This window comes from Sorex araneus, chromosome 2 (assembly GCF_027595985.1).
Source record: "Sorex araneus isolate mSorAra2 chromosome 2, mSorAra2.pri, whole genome shotgun sequence".
In the NCBI taxonomy this organism is placed as follows: domain Eukaryota; kingdom Metazoa; phylum Chordata; class Mammalia; order Eulipotyphla; family Soricidae; genus Sorex; species Sorex araneus.
The window spans coordinates 251,709,025-251,725,454 of NC_073303.1; the positions used below are offsets into that span (position 1 = coordinate 251,709,025).

The 16,430-nt window shown below is 53.0% G+C and overlaps 1 protein-coding gene across 1 annotated transcript in view; it reads right to left on the reverse strand.

Moving 5' to 3' along the window:
- Window positions 1-2,420: 2,420 nt before the first annotated feature.
- Window positions 2,421-16,430, reverse strand: part of RNF145 (ring finger protein 145) — a 56,123-nt gene continuing 42,113 nt past the window's right edge. The window contains exons 7-11 of the mRNA XM_055127580.1: window positions 16,250-16,390; window positions 13,804-13,986; window positions 8,981-9,128; window positions 7,012-7,368; window positions 2,421-3,948 (exon numbers count right to left, since the gene is read on the reverse strand). Of these exons, the coding sequence (XP_054983555.1) occupies window positions 3,577-3,948; window positions 7,012-7,368; window positions 8,981-9,128; window positions 13,804-13,986; window positions 16,250-16,390 (1,201 nt within the window). The 3' untranslated portion in view covers window positions 2,421-3,576. The remainder of the gene's footprint in view (window positions 3,949-7,011; window positions 7,369-8,980; window positions 9,129-13,803; window positions 13,987-16,249; window positions 16,391-16,430) is intronic.

Below are 16,430 nucleotides of genomic sequence, written 5' to 3' on the forward strand. Positions count from 1 at the left end.
CTACCTTCTCTCTGGACCTGCGCCTCGGCCAGCTGCTCCATGTCGTGCCCGGAGAGGCGGGGGAGGCCCTGTGGGGATGTCTAGGCACCCTGGGGCCTCCCCTGCTTTCAGACAGCCCAGGCCGGTGGGGCTGCTGCAGGGTCACGCACCCGAGAGGAATCCCGGGAAAGGTCACTCTCACGACCCCAGCTGTGCAGCAAAGCGCTGGTGCTGTGTGGCTCTGCAGCGCTCACGTGCGTTTCCCACATGGGACGTGTGTGTGTGTTTGGGGGGTGTGTGTCTCGTGTATGTGTCTCTGAGGGGCGTGCCTCTTGGAGTGTGTGTCCTGTGAGTAACTTAGGGGGGTGTGTCTCTTGGGGTGTGTGTGTCTTAGGGTGTGTGTATCTTCTGTGTGTGTGTGTGTGTCTTGGGATGTATCTCTTGGGGTGTGTGTCTTAGGGTGTGTGTGTCTCCTGTATTTGTCTCTTGGGGTGTGTGACTGGAGTGTGTCTCTTGGGGGGGGGGTGTCTCCTGTGTATGTCTCCTGTCTCTTGGGAGGGTGTGTGTGTCTCTTGGGGTGTGTTTGTGTCTCGTGTGTGTCTCTTGGGGTGTATGTGTGTCTCCTAGGGGGTGTGTATGGGTGTCCCCTGGGGTGGGTGTCTTGTGTGTGTGTGTGTGTGTGTGTGTGTGTGTGTGTGCAGCTCCTGCTTAGTTTCGTGGGTTTGCAGCTCTCACGTGGCTTTCGGCTCGGCCGTGACCTTACAGCTCTCGCATGATTTCGAGATGCTCACGTGGGCCTGTGGCTCTTCACGTGGGTTTTCGGCTCTCGCGTGGTTTCACAACGCTCGCGTGCTTTGGGTTTGGCTTTTAGCCTTTTGGACCACACCGGGGATGCTCAGGGCCGACTCCTGCCTCTGCACTCAGGAGTCTCTCCTGGCAGGGCTCGGGGGACCCCTGGGGATGCCGGGGCTCGAACCCGGGGCTCCGGTGCAAGGCAGACGCCCTCCCCGTTCTGTTCAAATCGAAATTGTATTTATACGCAGTGGTGACCTGGGGCTACTCCGGGCTCGGTCCCCACAGGCCTCCTGCACACCAAGCTGTCCCTACCCGCAAATGACCTTCCCCGACCAGGTCCCCCTGTTCCCTCGGGTGCTTTTTCGGGTTTTTCTGATGCCACATCCCAGCTTTGCGCAGCGGTCACTCTCGGCTCTGCCCTCCGGAACCCCTCCTGGTGACGCTGGGGGGACGCCCTCTGGGGTGCTGGGGGATGGGACCCAGCTGGGACCCATACCCGAAGGGCTGCAGGAACTTGCCGGGAGGGGGCAGCTCCAAAGCCCAAGAAACAAGTGGCCCCAAAGGGTAGTACTAGGGCAGGTGTACTGTGCACAAAGGCTGCTGATCAGGTTGCTGCTAGGTCGAGACAACTCTGCACGCCACTAGAGGGAGCTGCCAGCTGTCTCCGAGTCAAGGATCACCACCCCACAATTCAAATTTGTTATCAAATTTGAAGATAACGGGGCTGGAGTGATAGCACAGCGGGGAGGGTGTTTGCCTTGCACGCGGCCGACCGGGTTCGATTCCCAGCATCCCATAGGGTCCCCTGAGCATAGCCAAGGGTAATTCCTGAGTGCAGAGCCAGGAGTAACCCCTGAGCATCGCTGGGTGTGACCCCAAAAAAAGCAAAAAAAAAAAAAAAACCCAAAAGCAAATTTGAAGATAACGAAACAGTTATTTAAGTCAGTGCTCCGGCACTGAACCAGAGCACCAAGGGCTCCCTCCACAACTAACCTGGGTCGCCTAAAGGACTCAGGACATTACCAGTGACATCTCGGAGAGACTCGTTCTCGTCCTGCTACTTCCTTTGGTGGCTTCTTAAGAAAGAAATGGGGGTGGGGGTGGGGAAAGGGGCAAGTATCAGGCTAGCTGAACAGATGGCCAAGGAAACGGAAATTTATCTGCTCAGGGACCTCAGGACTAATTTAGTAAAATCTGAAGTGGGCTTCAGAAAGGTGTAATTTAAAAATGAAAACGGGCTGGAGTGATAGCACAGCGGGTAGGGCGTTTGCCTTGCACGCGGCCGACCTGGGTTCGAATCCCAGCATCCCATATGGTCCCCTGAGCACCGCCAGGGGTAATTCCTGAGTGCAAGAGCCAGGAGTAACCCCTGTGCATCGCCGGGTGTGACCCAAAAAGCAAAAAAAATAAATAAATAAGAATAAATAAAAATAAAAATGAAAACAAAACTTTTTCTTAATAAAAAATTCAGCTGTACCTGGCATGGGACTAGGTTTGCTGGCAAATCTCACACCCCCACCCCCACCCATTTTCTTGTTCTGTCAGCCATGGGGCACTTTTGACCAGGACCGAGATAGGAGCCCACCCAGGTAAAAGCAGAAGAGCTGGAACATTTCACAATAATTATCATCGCAGGAACAAAACAGTTATCTTCAAATTTAAATTTATTAAGACATTCAGCTATGTCTGTCAGTCTACATCCAAATTTGCTACTAAAAATAAAATAAAAGTCACATCCCACATTAGGAATACCAAGTCTGAAAAAAACACTTTTTTTTGAGCCAAGCCTATTGTATAAATAAATGACTAGTTTCTTTTCATATCAAAATTCCCATAAAAAAATTACATTCCCCCCCTCCCCGGTTCTACCTGTAGCCGTGATGAATGTAAAAATTTAAATATGACACATCCTTGTCAAAGAAAAGGTGCAAGGTCTATGAACAGCTTTAAAAGTGGCATTTGCAGAGTATGATCGTACAGGTCTGTAGTCATTCCCAAGGTGCAAATATTGCCATAATTTAACACTGTTTTGATTCAGCTGCAAGAATTTAACGTTCCACAGAACTGGAAAGTACACGCGAGGCCTCATCCGTGGCCTAAAGCCCCTCCCACTTGGGTCCTGCACGAACGGACTCCGAAGTGTTCATCAGAGTTTTAGTTTACTTCACCCGGCCAACCGCGGCATACAACGTATTAACAAAAAGTTTCATATACATCAAAGTAGCGGAGACTCCATCATCAAGGTCAAGAGTCTCGGGTTACAGAAACGTGCCCACCACCCCACCCGCCACGCCACTGCAGGACATCCAAGCTCACGAGCGAGCTTCCGCCTGGGTGGGGGGCGGGGCGGGGAACGACAATCTAGACTTTTACATCTTTGATTTCACTTCCGTGCTGTACAACACGCCAACGAGCACCTGACTTTGAGTTCCAATTGCTGGGGGGGGGGGGGAGGGCGGAGGGAGCGGGGGGAGGGGTGGCCCTCTCCATCCGTGGGGCCTTGGCCTGCTTCTTCTTCCCAGGAATCCTGCCCCGCGCGCCCGTCCGGTCCCTCCTGGCCCTCGCCGTGGGGGTGGGGCCTGTCCCTTGAGCAGCTGAGGTCGGAGTCGCTGGGCCCGCGGGCACAGAGGTAAAGGGTACATTCAGATGAGCACGCATCGCCACGCTCCTCCCGGAGGCTGGGGGTCCCGGCGGGGTCTCCGCGGAATGTCACGTTTCCTGCCCGGTCACCTGTGGAACAGCCCCCGCCCCAGGCCGGCCCGAGCGAGCAGAGCCCCGCCGGGGAAGTGCCCCCGCCCCGCGTCACTCCTGGGGCTTCTCCTCGGGGCCAGCCTCACGGGGCCGGACTGCTTCATCCTTCACATTCAGAGGACGCTCCTGGGGGTCTCCCGTGGCCCCCGGGCTCAGGGCCCGGCTTCTGCCCTCACCGCTATCCTGAGAAGCGTCACCTGGCTGCGGGCCCTGAGGGTGCCCTTGGGGTGGGGGCTCGGCGGCGGGCGGCTCAGCGGCAGGGGCAGGCAGTGGGGCGGGCTCCGTGCCTCCCCCTGGGGGCTGTGAGGAGTGTTTGAGGTGACAGTGGCACAGAGGGCAGGTCTCCTGGACGTACAGCCATTTCTTCAGACAGCCCGCGTGGAAGAAATGGCTGCACGGGGTGATCACAGCAGATTTCATGTCCTGTGGACAGGGAGAGAAGCCCCATGAGTATCTGACCTTCCACGCGCACCCCGACCCCCGAAGGAAAAAGAAAAATCAGGTTCTATCACTCCCCTCCGCCCACCACCCACTGCAACCACAATTTCCCCATAGAAAATCTGTAATACATCCAACGGGGGCGGGGGAAATGCATCGATTTATCATCCCTTCCCCACCTGGCTGTAGAAATAACCCAAGAGCCAACTCCGGCTAAGGAACTTTTGAAAGAACGAATCACGCACCAGACGGAAAGACATCTTAGCTGGGCTCCGCGTGGGGGAGACCCCGGGCTCAGCTAGGGGTGGGGGGCGGGGCAAGCCAGCCGGGTCACCTGCCGAGGCGGGAAGAGAAGGGAAGCCCAGACAGCTGTGAGGGAGGCAGAGCTTTGCCCGGGTGCAGGGCAGCACACGGAGTGGACGGCGGCAGGATAAGGTTGCGGGCGGGGGGCAGGGGCAGGGAGGGGGGCGGGGAGGGGGACGAGGCAGCCAGGCCACACCAGGCTGTTGGCAAGGAAGTGGGGGGGGGGGCTGTCATGAGGGCCAATGGCGCGTGGCCGGTTGTCTGTGCATCTGTACAAGCCAACGCGTCTCGGCCGGCACCGGAGCCACCCTCAGGAGCTGTGTCCCACGAATCTGGGGTCCTACGGAGGCCTGGGTCCAAGGGCCCGCGGGCGGCACCACCCCACGCCCGCCATCGGACTCTGTGATGCACTAGAGATGGTGGGACAGTGGGCCCACGGCTGAGCCGGGAACCGGAACATTCCCCGTTAGCATTCCTTGTCCCCGGCGCGAGTTTGGGGGAGAAAAGGCGGGAGGACGTGAGCTGTAAGTGGCGTGGCGGAGGACCACCTTCGGTGAGTCTCCCCGTCACTGTGTTCCAAGTTCCCCAAGGAGGACTGGTGGCAGGGGTTCCTTGCCAAGGCTGGCAGCGCCCGGGTGTGACCCTGTGCGCGTGGAAAGGAAAGCCATCCAAGGGGAGCGGCAGCCGCGGGGGGGGGGGGGGCGGGGGGCCGTCTCACGGTCACCTGGGTCATTGGCGGGGAGTCCTAGCACCCTGAAAAAAAGGATGTGGCAGCAGGAATCCCCCCTGGGGTGCTCTTCCCTCCCGGACAGTGAGGGGAGGTGTGGGCTGTGGCCCGAATGCGTGTGTGTGTGTGAAACACCCGGCCATCGTGAGCCTGTATGATGGGGTCTTGGTGCCCCCCCGGCAGCAATGCTGGAAAGCCACCGGGCACGTCTGCTTTGTGCAGCAAGGGCTCCCGTGCTGGTCCTGAGAAGGGTTCTGGTGGCTTTGGGGGCCACGCCCGGTGGTGCTCGGGGCTGACTCCTGGCGGGGTGCTGGGGACTGAATCCAGGCCAGCCTCGTGCGAGGCGAGTGCCCTGCCCACGGGGCTCGCTCCGGCCCCCTGTGAATTCTTACTCTACACAGAAGCAAGCACACCCTCCGTGAAGAAACCCTCCCTGCCACGAGCCAGGGCGTGGCTGACCCCCAGCACGGCACCGACCACCGGGGACCACCCCAACGCCGCGGACAGCGGGATGCCCGTCTTGTCACGGACGCCATCGGCGGTGGCACTGGGCTGGCCGCACTGGGAACACGGCTACAGGGGAGGCTGTTTCTACAGAGACCCGCACTCGAGTTTGGCTGTAGAAGCTGCAACTCAAAATCCTCCGGATAGACTCGGATCATTACAGTCTAGACCCACTTCCTGCTTTTCTCACAGCATTTGTTTTCAATTTCTTTTGAAATTGAAAAGAAATTCAATTTGTTTTCGCGGGGGGGGGGGCTGTCAGTTTTAGAACCACAACCGGCGATGCTCAGGGTTTATTCCTGACTCTGCACTCAGGGATCACTCCAGGCGGTGCTCATGGAACCTTATGGGATGCCGGGGGGCGGGGGGGGAACGCTGCATCCGAGGCAAGCGCCCCACCTGCTGTACTAACTGCTCAGGCCCTATCTTTAATTCTTAACAGAAGGCAAACGTGAGTTATTCCGAGCGCAGCCTCAGGATGCCAGGAGGGCCAAGCCACGGCCACTGTAGCACCCAGCCCCTCACGCCCTCTGACCCGGGGGGAGACACATGCCCCGCGCCACGCTAAGCTGTGGACAGCAGCTGCCCCTCGGGGCTGCCAGGAGGGACCTCGGCACCCCCCACTTTTCCCAAGCTGCTGACTCCCGCCTGACCGAGAGTTACCACCTGCTAGGCCGAGCGTGTGGGGACGCGTGACTCAGCGGTAAATAGAAAACACACCTGACCTGGTTCTCCTTTATTTATGGGTGAGCAATAATGTTGAAAATAACCGACAATTAGCACACGAGGGACTAAGTGATCAATGTCAGTCAGAAATAACAATACTGCATCAGTTCGCTAATAAATTTCTGAGGACCCAGCCACCCCCCCTCACCCCTACTTCGCCTGCCTTATTTTGTTGATGGTGGTAGTTTTCTGGGCTACTCCCAGGGTGCCGGGGTGCCCTATGAATGAGGGGCTGGGGATGGGACCGGGATCACCCACATGCGAGGCAGGTCAGTTCTCTCCGGCCCAGGGCGCTCCCCCCCCCCTCTCTCTCGCTGTCTCCTCTCTCCCTCTCTCTCTCCTCTCTCTCTCTCTCTCTCTCCCTCTCTCTCTCTCCTCTCTCTCTCTCTCCCTCTCTCTCTGTCTCCTCTCTCTCTCTCCTCTCCCTCTCTCCTCTCTCTCCTCTATCTCTCCCTCTCTGTCTCCTCTCCCTCTCTCTCCTCTCTCTCCCTCTCTCCTCTTTCTCTCTCTCTCCTCTCCCTCTCTCTCCTCTCTCTCCCTCTTTCTGTCTCCTCTCTCCTCTCCTCTCTCCCTCTTTCCTTTCTCTCCTCTCTCCTCTCTCTCCCTCCTCTCTCTCTCTCCTCTATCTCTCCCTCTCCCTCTCTCTGTCTCTCTGTCTCTCTCTCTCTCTCTCTCTCTCTCTCTCTCTCTCTCCACCCAGGAGCCCGTGCCACCCGAACACGGAACTCGCATCCCGTCCAGGCGGACCCGGTCCTCAGGGAGACGTGCGGGTCGGGTCGCGCCGTTACCTGGTAGCAGATGGCGCAGATGTCGTTGTGCTTTTCCAGCTGTGCGCGCGTGGCCACGGGCAGCGACTTGATCTTGTTCACGGCGTCTCTGCGGAGGAGGAAGCTCTTCCAGCCCAGCTGGGCCCGCAGCCACACGTTGTAGTAGGAATGGATGAAGATGATCATGGAGCCCATGACCGTCCACTCCCCGAAGACGGTCTCCGAGACGCCGTAGGCCACCACGCACAGGGCCACCAGGAACTCCAGCAGGCGGTAGGTGCCGTTCACGTAGTAGATGACGTCATCCATGTTTTCCACGGGCTCTTTTCTGAATTCTTCAACCATAAATAAAACATAAATAAAAAGTGTTCCCAGAACCTGGAAAAAAAAACACAAAACTATGATTACTAAAAAAAATTTTAAATAAAAAATAGTTGTTTTTTTTTTCCATAGGACTTTATTTATTTATTTATTTATTTATTTATTTACTTTTTGGGTCACACCCAGTGATGCTCAACGGTTACTCCTGGCTTTGCACTCAGGAATTACTCCTGGCAGTGCTTGGGGGACCATATGGGATGCCGGGGATCGAACCCGGGTCGGCCGCATGCAAGGCAAACGCCCTACCCGCTGTGCTATCGCTCCGGCCCCTCCATAGGACTTTAAATACAAACACATTCTTAGTACTTTCAGGATGTCATGTTTGTTAGTATCTAGAGAAGACAATGCTCTCTAAGTACATCTCAATAAATAACCGGGTATTTAGACACCAAAAAGCCAGGCCTTGAAACAATTTATTTCCCTAAAACAATTCTGATTAGGAATCCGTTTTCTCTGACTCCGTTTCCCAGGTCACCAAACCCCATCAAAATTCCACCCACGTGTTCCTAATTTTGTGACCATATATGTTCTTTAGCTCTCATGGAAACTGTGCAACAAAGGATAGAGAAATGCCAGAGTTATTGTTTCTTTGACTGACTGAACAGCAGTGAGCCACCGTTCCCTAAAAATACATCGACCGGGACTGGAGTGATAGCATAGCAGAGAGGGCGTTTGCCTTGCACGTGGCCAACCTGGGTTCGATTCTCAGCATCCCATAGGTCCCCCGAGCACTGCCAGGAGTAACACCTGAGCACTGCTGGGTGTGATCCAAAAAGCAAAAAAAAAAAAAAAAAAGAAACCAAAACCAAAAACATCTACTATTTCCAGGATAACGTGTATATAAAGACGAGGTACTTTTGACTGCATGTTTACTGTAAAAGTGACCTGAACAAGCCCTTTAAGAATCAATACTCTGGTGGCCCAGCTATGTGACAGTACTGTAGCACACCACCTGCACAACAGAAATGGCAACATTTTATTACCTTTATATGTATATATAAAAAAAAATACACTGTGATGACTGTGATGTAGTTTTTTTTTTTTTTTTTTTTTTTGGCTTTTTGGGTCACACCTGGCGATGCACAGCAGTTACTCCAGCTCTGCACTCAGGAATTATTCCTGGCAGTGCTCGGGGGACCCTATGGGATGCTGGGAATCAAACCCGGGTTGGTCACGTGCAAGGCAAACGCTCTACCCGCTGTGCTATCACTCCAGCCCGTTTTTTTTTTTTTTTTTTTTGCTTTTTGGGTCACACCCGGCGATGCACAGGGTTACTCCTGGCTCTTCACTCAGGAATGACTCCTGGCGGTGCTCAGGGAACCCTATGGGATGCTGGGAATCAACCCGGGTTGACCTCGTGCAAGGCAAACGCCCTCCCCGCTGTGCTATCGCTCCAGCCCCAGTGATGTAGTTTTTAGATACGTCACACACTGGATTGTAAGTCCAGGTGTCTTAATGACCCGCCTTCTAACATGTACATGCTTTACCGGAGCAACACGAGGATACATAAGTAACCAATCCGGCAAAACTCGAGAGCACTTCGCCGGCCCTGAGTCCTCTACGCCAACGACCCGCGGTTGGCCTCGCCCTCGGGCGGGCCCCGGCTCACCTGCAGGGAGGTGAGGATGCTGCTGGAGATGATGATGAGCAGCCAGAAGTCCATGTGGAAGAACTGGCAGATCATGTAGGCCATGTACGCGGGGAACACCAGCAGGAACAGGCAGAGGCTCACGGCCCGGAAGTGCTTCCACAGGCTCCTGGACAGAAAGAAGCAGAAGGGGTCGCCTGCAGCCCGGCCACGTCCAGCCGGGTCACTGCTGGCCCCCCGCCGCCCCAGACCCCCCCGAGCCCTGCTCCTCTGACCACGTCCATCCGTCTGCTCCTGTGGATCTGGCTCCCGCCTTCACACTCGTTCCCGCTCATGCGGACCTTTCTTTTTTCCTTTTTCTTTTTTTATTTTAATGAGTCACCCTGAGATACAGTTAACAGATTTACAATTTTTCGTGATTAGATTCCAGTCAAACAATGATGGAGTCCCCATCCCTCCACTAGTGCCCATTCTCCACCACCAGTGTTCCCCGTGTCCCTCCCGCCACCCCCACCCCTTCGAACCCCCGCCTCTGTGGCAGGCACGTTCCCTCTTGCTCTGTCTCCTTTTGGGTGTTATGGTTTGCAATACAAGTAACAATTTTTGTATTTTGTATCATGTTTGGTCCGTAGTCCACTTTCAGCACGTATCTCCCACCCCTAGCGAGCGCTCCAAGCACCATTTACTCCATGGTCTCCTCTCCACCCCACCTGCTTTTCCCCCAGCACATAAGACCAGCTTCCCAGCTGTGGGGTGACCCTCCTGGTCCTTATTGCTACTATCTTTGGGTGCTATTCTCCTATTATGCTACTTTATGGGCTGAAGCGATAGCACAGTGGGGAGGGCATTTGCCTTGCAGGTGACCGACCTGGGTTCAATTTCTCTGCCCCTCTCAGAGAGCCCGGCTAACTACCAAGAGTATCCCGCCCACACGGCAGAGCCTAGCAAGTTCCCCGTGGCGTATTCAATATGCCAAAAACAGTAACAACAAGTCTCACAATAGAGACGTTACTGGTGCCCGCTCGAGCAAATCGATGAACAATGGGATGACAGTGACACGTTACTTTATATTCCACAAATGGGTGCAGTCATTCTGTGTCTGTACTCAAGGGCCTTTCTGAGCACTGAGTCCTTTTTTTTTTCTTTCCCCTTTTGGGTCACACCCAGTGATGCTCAGGGGTTACTGCTGGCTCTGCACTCAGGAATTACTACTGGCGGTGCTCAGGGGACCATATGGTTCCAATAATATATGGTTTATATATAATACCCTATTGAGGTGGCACCATTTTGGGGGTGGGGGGCTCACTCAGTGGTGCTTAGGCGCTACTCCCGGCTCAGTGCTCTGATAGGCTCCCAGCGGTTATTTAGGAGACCAGGTGGCCAGTGTCCAGGACTGAACCTGGGGCTCCTACATGCAGGGCACGCACACCAGACCTCTGGGCTATTCCCCCAGCCCCGTGGTCCCATTTTCGACAGGAAAAGTAATTCCACCACCAGGCACCTCAGCTCCGAAACACAGCCGTTTAAAGACAGTGCCAAAACATACTACTACCTGATCTCTTCTAATGATTCCCCAAGGACCGGTTTCTCTTCCTGCCTACCTGTCTATCAATCCACGGGCAGAGCCCCAGGCCTGACATACAGCTGTTTTTTTTTTTTAAGTCCCACAAAGAAAAGATTCCATGTAAAACTTCAGGCCTTTAGGACAAGTAACAACTCAAGAGCTCTCAGCCCTAGTTTGCCTGCCTTGCTCCCTCCCCTCCTTCTTTTTATAGATTTTCGGTTCCATGTGTTTCTAAAGAATATATTTTTAAATGCCTGTTTTAACATAAAAATACCCCGGATTATCATCGTTTTGGATTTCCTCCCCCCCAGCCCACCCCCGCTTTGGATTGTTATGAATCAGTCATACTGTGTTGTGCCACCCTATTTTTAACGTGCCGCTGCGATGCCGATCACTCTCCGGCCGCCCACTTTCCTATCTGATTGGCACTTGGGCCGCTCCCGTGAGGAACAGGCTTTATCCAGAGCGGGGCAGGAGGAGCCCGCGGGCGCTCTTGGGAAGAGACAAGCTAATGCCAGACAGTTTCCCGAAGCCCAAGTTCTCTGCTCTTCCTCGCTGGGGCTCGGGGTACCAGGGAGCCTCCTGCCCCTCCCTTCCGATCGGTTTACTCACCGCCACGCCCCGCTCACGACTGTGCCCGCTGAGGTCTGATTGACATTTCTCTCATCAGTAACGGTGCCAACCCCCCCCCCCTTCAGAGCTGTCTCCAACCTCTTTGTGGTTACAAGTCTGATATCGCGCATTTTCTGCACTTCTCTGCTTTTTTCAAAAAATATCTGGGTCACACCCGGCTGTGTTCAGGACTTCCTCCTGGTTCTGTGCTCAGGGACTCTTCCTGGTGGGGCTTGCGGGAGAACCAAGGAAAGCGCCCTTCGTGCTGCACTACCGCTCCGGTCCCTCTCGCGCTGCCTGGGCAGACGTTTCTGCATGCCTGAGACTGGCTGCTGGGGGAGAAGGGAAGCCAGGACCCTTTCCTCCTCATCTAGGATGATCTTTTTCTAATTCATCTTTCGGTTTAAAAAAATATTATAAGTCGTAATTGTTAACTTTATCACCCGTCTCCCTGACACTCTCAGTCTCTTCCAGATGTTTCTCTTGGTGCGAGGGATCGTTCCAACAGGAGGGCATCATGGTGAGCGAAGTCAGAGGGAGAAAGACACGTGCCATCTTGGGCACAGGGAGGAAACAAGGAACTATAAACCAGCCGCTGACAGACCCTCAGCCCCTGGCAGGAGCAAGCACAGGCTTACCCAGCAGGAGGGTGAGGACAGGGGCAGGGGCGGGGGGAGGGGCAAGTACAAGCTGGAGGGGACAGTTTGGTGGCCATGCTTCTTCTTGATCTCTTGGCTAAGATCAAGTGTGGACCATTCAGTGATGCTAAAGGCAGAAGAATTTTGTATATTAAAATCATATTCAGTAACATAGTTTGTAACCATGTTACTTAAAGATACATATAAATACATGGTTACAAATTAATATATATGTTTATACTATATGCAACCATGTTACCTAAACTCTCTGCCTCTCTCTATACACACATGGTTTCAAATATATATTCATATATAAATATCATATATTAACCATGTTAATCAATCATGGTTTGTATTATTATACAATTATATTGTTATATTTATTAATATTTGTTATTAATTTTAGTTAATCAACAATTTAATGTTTATTATCAATATTTATTATTATATAATTAACTGTGTTAATTGACCCATACTCTGTAACCATGTTACCTAAACTATTACATATATAAAATACACACAGTTACAAATTATCTGTAACCATGTTACCTAAAGCAGATATGTATTTATACACGTGGTACAAATTAATACATATTTTTATATATGTGTACATATATATATTAATACATATATATATTTTTTAGAGGTAAAAAAATATCTGTCCTGCTCAAAAGTCCAACACGTAGACATAAGGGAGTGAGAGCTGGAACCCGGGTCCCCATACATGCCAAGTCCATGTTCTAGCAGTGAGGCGCCTGCCCAGACCTCCACAGTTTTTGCAAACGCCCTTCCCGCTGTCCTATTACTCTGACCCCGGTTTCCCTCTCTTGGCCCAGTCCGTCCCGAGAAACGGTGACGAGGTTCGGGCACCCGCTCCGCGTGCTGCCAACCTCGCCCCCTGGTGAGACATGGCTGCCCGCGCATCCCAGACCCAGAGGCTGGCTCTGGCCCTGAAGGCCCCCACCCCTAGGCACTGCCAGGGGCTGCCCCCCGGGAACTCTAGGGCCACAGAGCCTGGGAGTGACACGGGCTCTTGTGAAACTGATGTCCCGGGGGATCCAGAACTGCCCTCGGCCCCCTCACACGCCTCTGTAAGTCGTACTGCTGGGGTAGGAGAGCAGACACATCTCCCTCCGAACGGAAGCCGTTCCCTCCCAGCTCGGCTGTGGTGAACACCCCACCTGTCCCTGCGCCCTGAGCAGGTCTCGCTGGCCCCCACGCTGAAGTCCCACACCGAGCGGGACCTGCTCTGTGTCCCTACTCAAGTGCCCGCTGTCTTCTTCCCCAGCCCACCTGCCTTCCATGCAGGGCTTCTCGGCCAGTGGTCTGGAGGGCTCTGTTCCAAACAGGGACCAGGAAGGCCAGGAGCAACGGCACAGAGAGGGTGCGGGAAGGGGCTGAAGAGGGCGGCCAGTGGGGAGGGCGCTTGCCTTGCATGCAGCCAACCCAGGTTTGCTTCCCGGCACCCCATGTCAGTCGCCTGAGCCCCGCCAGGAGTGACCCCTGTGTCCATCCCCAGCAGGACACAGCCCTGAGCACCGCCAGGGGTAGCCACAAAACAGAAAACGGCAAAAGAAAAAAAAAAAAAAACCTCTTAACAGAAGTAATATCCCAAGGCTGAAGCGATAGCACAGCGGGAAGGGCATTTGCCTTGCACGCAGCTAACCCAGGTTCGATTCCCAGCATCCCATAGGGTTCCCTGAGTACCACCAGGAGTAATTCCTGAGCACAGAGCCAGTAGTAACCCCTGTGCATCGCCAGGTGTGACCCAAAAAACAAAAAAGAAATCCCAATAATTTGAGGGAATAATATTGTCAATCTGCAAATGCGTGGTCTTTGGCATGACCTGTAACTGCAGCGATCTCAAGGGAGAAAAAAAATTAAACGAGGCTAACCAGGAAGAGGGGAAACAAATATTTAAAATTACGGAGCCGAGCTAATCCCAATGACTCCTCCACCTTCTGGGTCCAGAGGGCACCTAGACAGTCAGAGAACAAACGCCCGTCGGGAAAGTCACGTGAGCCGCGTACTTGTCTCGGGAAGCGCCGAGTGCCAGCACGATGGGGTCGGCGATCTCCAGCATGGACTGCAGGATGGACGCCACGACGATGAAAAGGATGATGCTCAGGAGGAAGGCCCGGTGCACCACCTGCAGCTCGATCAGGCCCGTCTGCACCGCCAGGATCAGCAGCGTGACTCCTTCCGTCATGCCCCTAGGAAACACGAGTTTTCAGGCCGGAGTGACAGGGACAGAGGGTTGAGCACCTGCCCAGCACTTGGCCACCCCGGGCCTGACCCCCGAAATCCCATAGGGCACCCTCAGCACCGCCGGAAGTGGGCCCTGGGTGCAGTGAGCCCTGAGCACCGCCAGGGGTGGCCCCAAAACAAAGGACCAACGTCACAATCTTGTTTAATTCTGAGAGAAAACACTCCACAGGTATAAACTGCTGCTACATATTTGCTATGTACTCTAAGACAAAAATACTAAGAGTATTAAATTATACTGTATTTCATACAGCACATAAAATAATTTATATGAAAAGTATATAATAAATCTAATTTTTTTCTTTATCAAAAAATAAACTTGAAGAGACTTGATAAACATATATTAAAAAAAATTAAACTTCTATATTATGATAACAAATCAGCACAAGTTCAAGAAATAGGGTTTCCCAAAAATCTAATCTTACAGATTTGGTAACAACCAATGAGCTACTCAGTAATCTCACGGACATAATTTTTAAAAACTCAGTATTCAAATTATATTCCAACATTAAAAAAAATGTTTTTCAATTAAATATGAGTATCTGGGTTTTAGCAAAATAAGAACTTCAGATGAGAGAAAGCACATGATCAAAAATCTCTTATAGCGGGGCTGGAGCAATAGCACAGCGGGGAGGGCGTTTGCCTTGCACGCGGCCGACCCAGGTTCGATTCCCAGCATCCCATATGGTCCCCGGAGCACCGCCAGGAGTATGTCCTGAGTGCATGAGCCAGGAATGACCCCTGTGCATCGCCAGGTGTGACCCAAAAAGCAAGGAAAAAAAAAAAACCTCTTATAGGACACACAAACGAATCTTGGACCGGAGCAACTTGCTGCAGAGATGGCCCTGGACTCTGCAACAGGCCACTTCTGCTGGGCTACTCCAGACAGGGGCAGGTGCCGTCCCTCCGCCTGCCCTCTAGGAACCCCGGTGGCCGCCATCTTCTAGAAGTCAGAGACAAACTCCAGGTCCGAGAGGTGGAGGCGGCAAACGCCAGGCCTCACGGGACAGGGGAGAAGTGGGCCCTTCTCCTTCCTCCCACCCCGATGGGACTCCCGGATGACGTGACAGCTGGCCACTGTCTACTTAAGCTCCCGCACAGCCACAATCCAGAGACACACAAACAAATCTCAGACCCGAGCAACTTGCTGCAGCCATCTCCAGACCCTAATTATTAAAGTTTAGAATTCCTAGAGAGCACGGCCGCAAGAGTGGCCGCGTGACATTATATTGTATCCATAACAAGTAATACAAAATACATTATCTACCACTGCCTTTTCGGCAGGTCTGAGTGGTGGTGGGACTGGTCTCGAAATATCGAAGGTAACTAGAGAAAGAGTATTGTGCAAACTGTCTATCACACAGCAGGGGTAGGTGTGGAATGGGGGGACATGGGGATTTTGGTGGTGCACTGGTGAAGGGATGGGTGTTTAATGACTGTATGATCAAAGTTCAAACATGAAAGCTTTGTTATTCTACCTCAAGGTGAATCAATAATAGTAAAAAACCTCTTACAGTGGAGATGTTACTGATGTCCACTTGAGCAGCAGGACAACAGTGCTACAGTGCTACTCAGAAAAGTATTTGATAGGCAGTTAGGTGCAGACAAAAAATATTGCAATGGGCCTCATTCCCTGACCCTGAAAGAGCCCCCAATATGGCAGCGTTGGGAAGGATGAGTAAGGAGAGGCTGCTAAAACGGGCTGATGCTCTTCGTGTTCCTGGAGCAAGTAAATGCCATTGGGCTACACTAGCACACAACAGGGATGAATGGAGATGTTACTGGCACCCAATCAAGCAAATCAATGAGCAACGCGACAACAGGTGATACAGGTGATTATTTAATAATAATAATTTACTTACTGTAATATTTAAATATATTTAAAGAGTATGTACAAATTGAGTTTTTTTGGTTTTTTTTTTTTTTTTTGGCTTTTTGGGTCACAGCTGGTGATGCTTAGGGGTTACTCCTGGCTTTGCACTCAGGAATTACTCCTGGCGGTGCTCAGGGTACTATATGGGCTGCTGGGCATCGAACCTGGGTTGGCCGCGTGCAAGGCAAACGCCCTACCCGCTGTGCTATCGCTCCAGTCCCTGAAATTTTTTTTCAGAGTATTTTCATCCAAATATAGTAAATCACCCACCATGAAAACCCATCCCAATTTCTAGAGCACACTTCTGTTTCCAGAGATCCTCCAGACCCCTCACTCACCGATTCATGGCAGGGTCATTCATGAAGGCGCGATAGCCCTGCAGGTAAAACTTGCAGAGCGTCAGGACACCCAGGGCGACGAAGGAAACCGTGAAGACCAAGCCCAGGAGAGAGTAGGGGGTGCTGCAGCACTCGGCGATACTGGAAGAGAGAAGGGCCACAGATGAAGAGCTTTCCACCT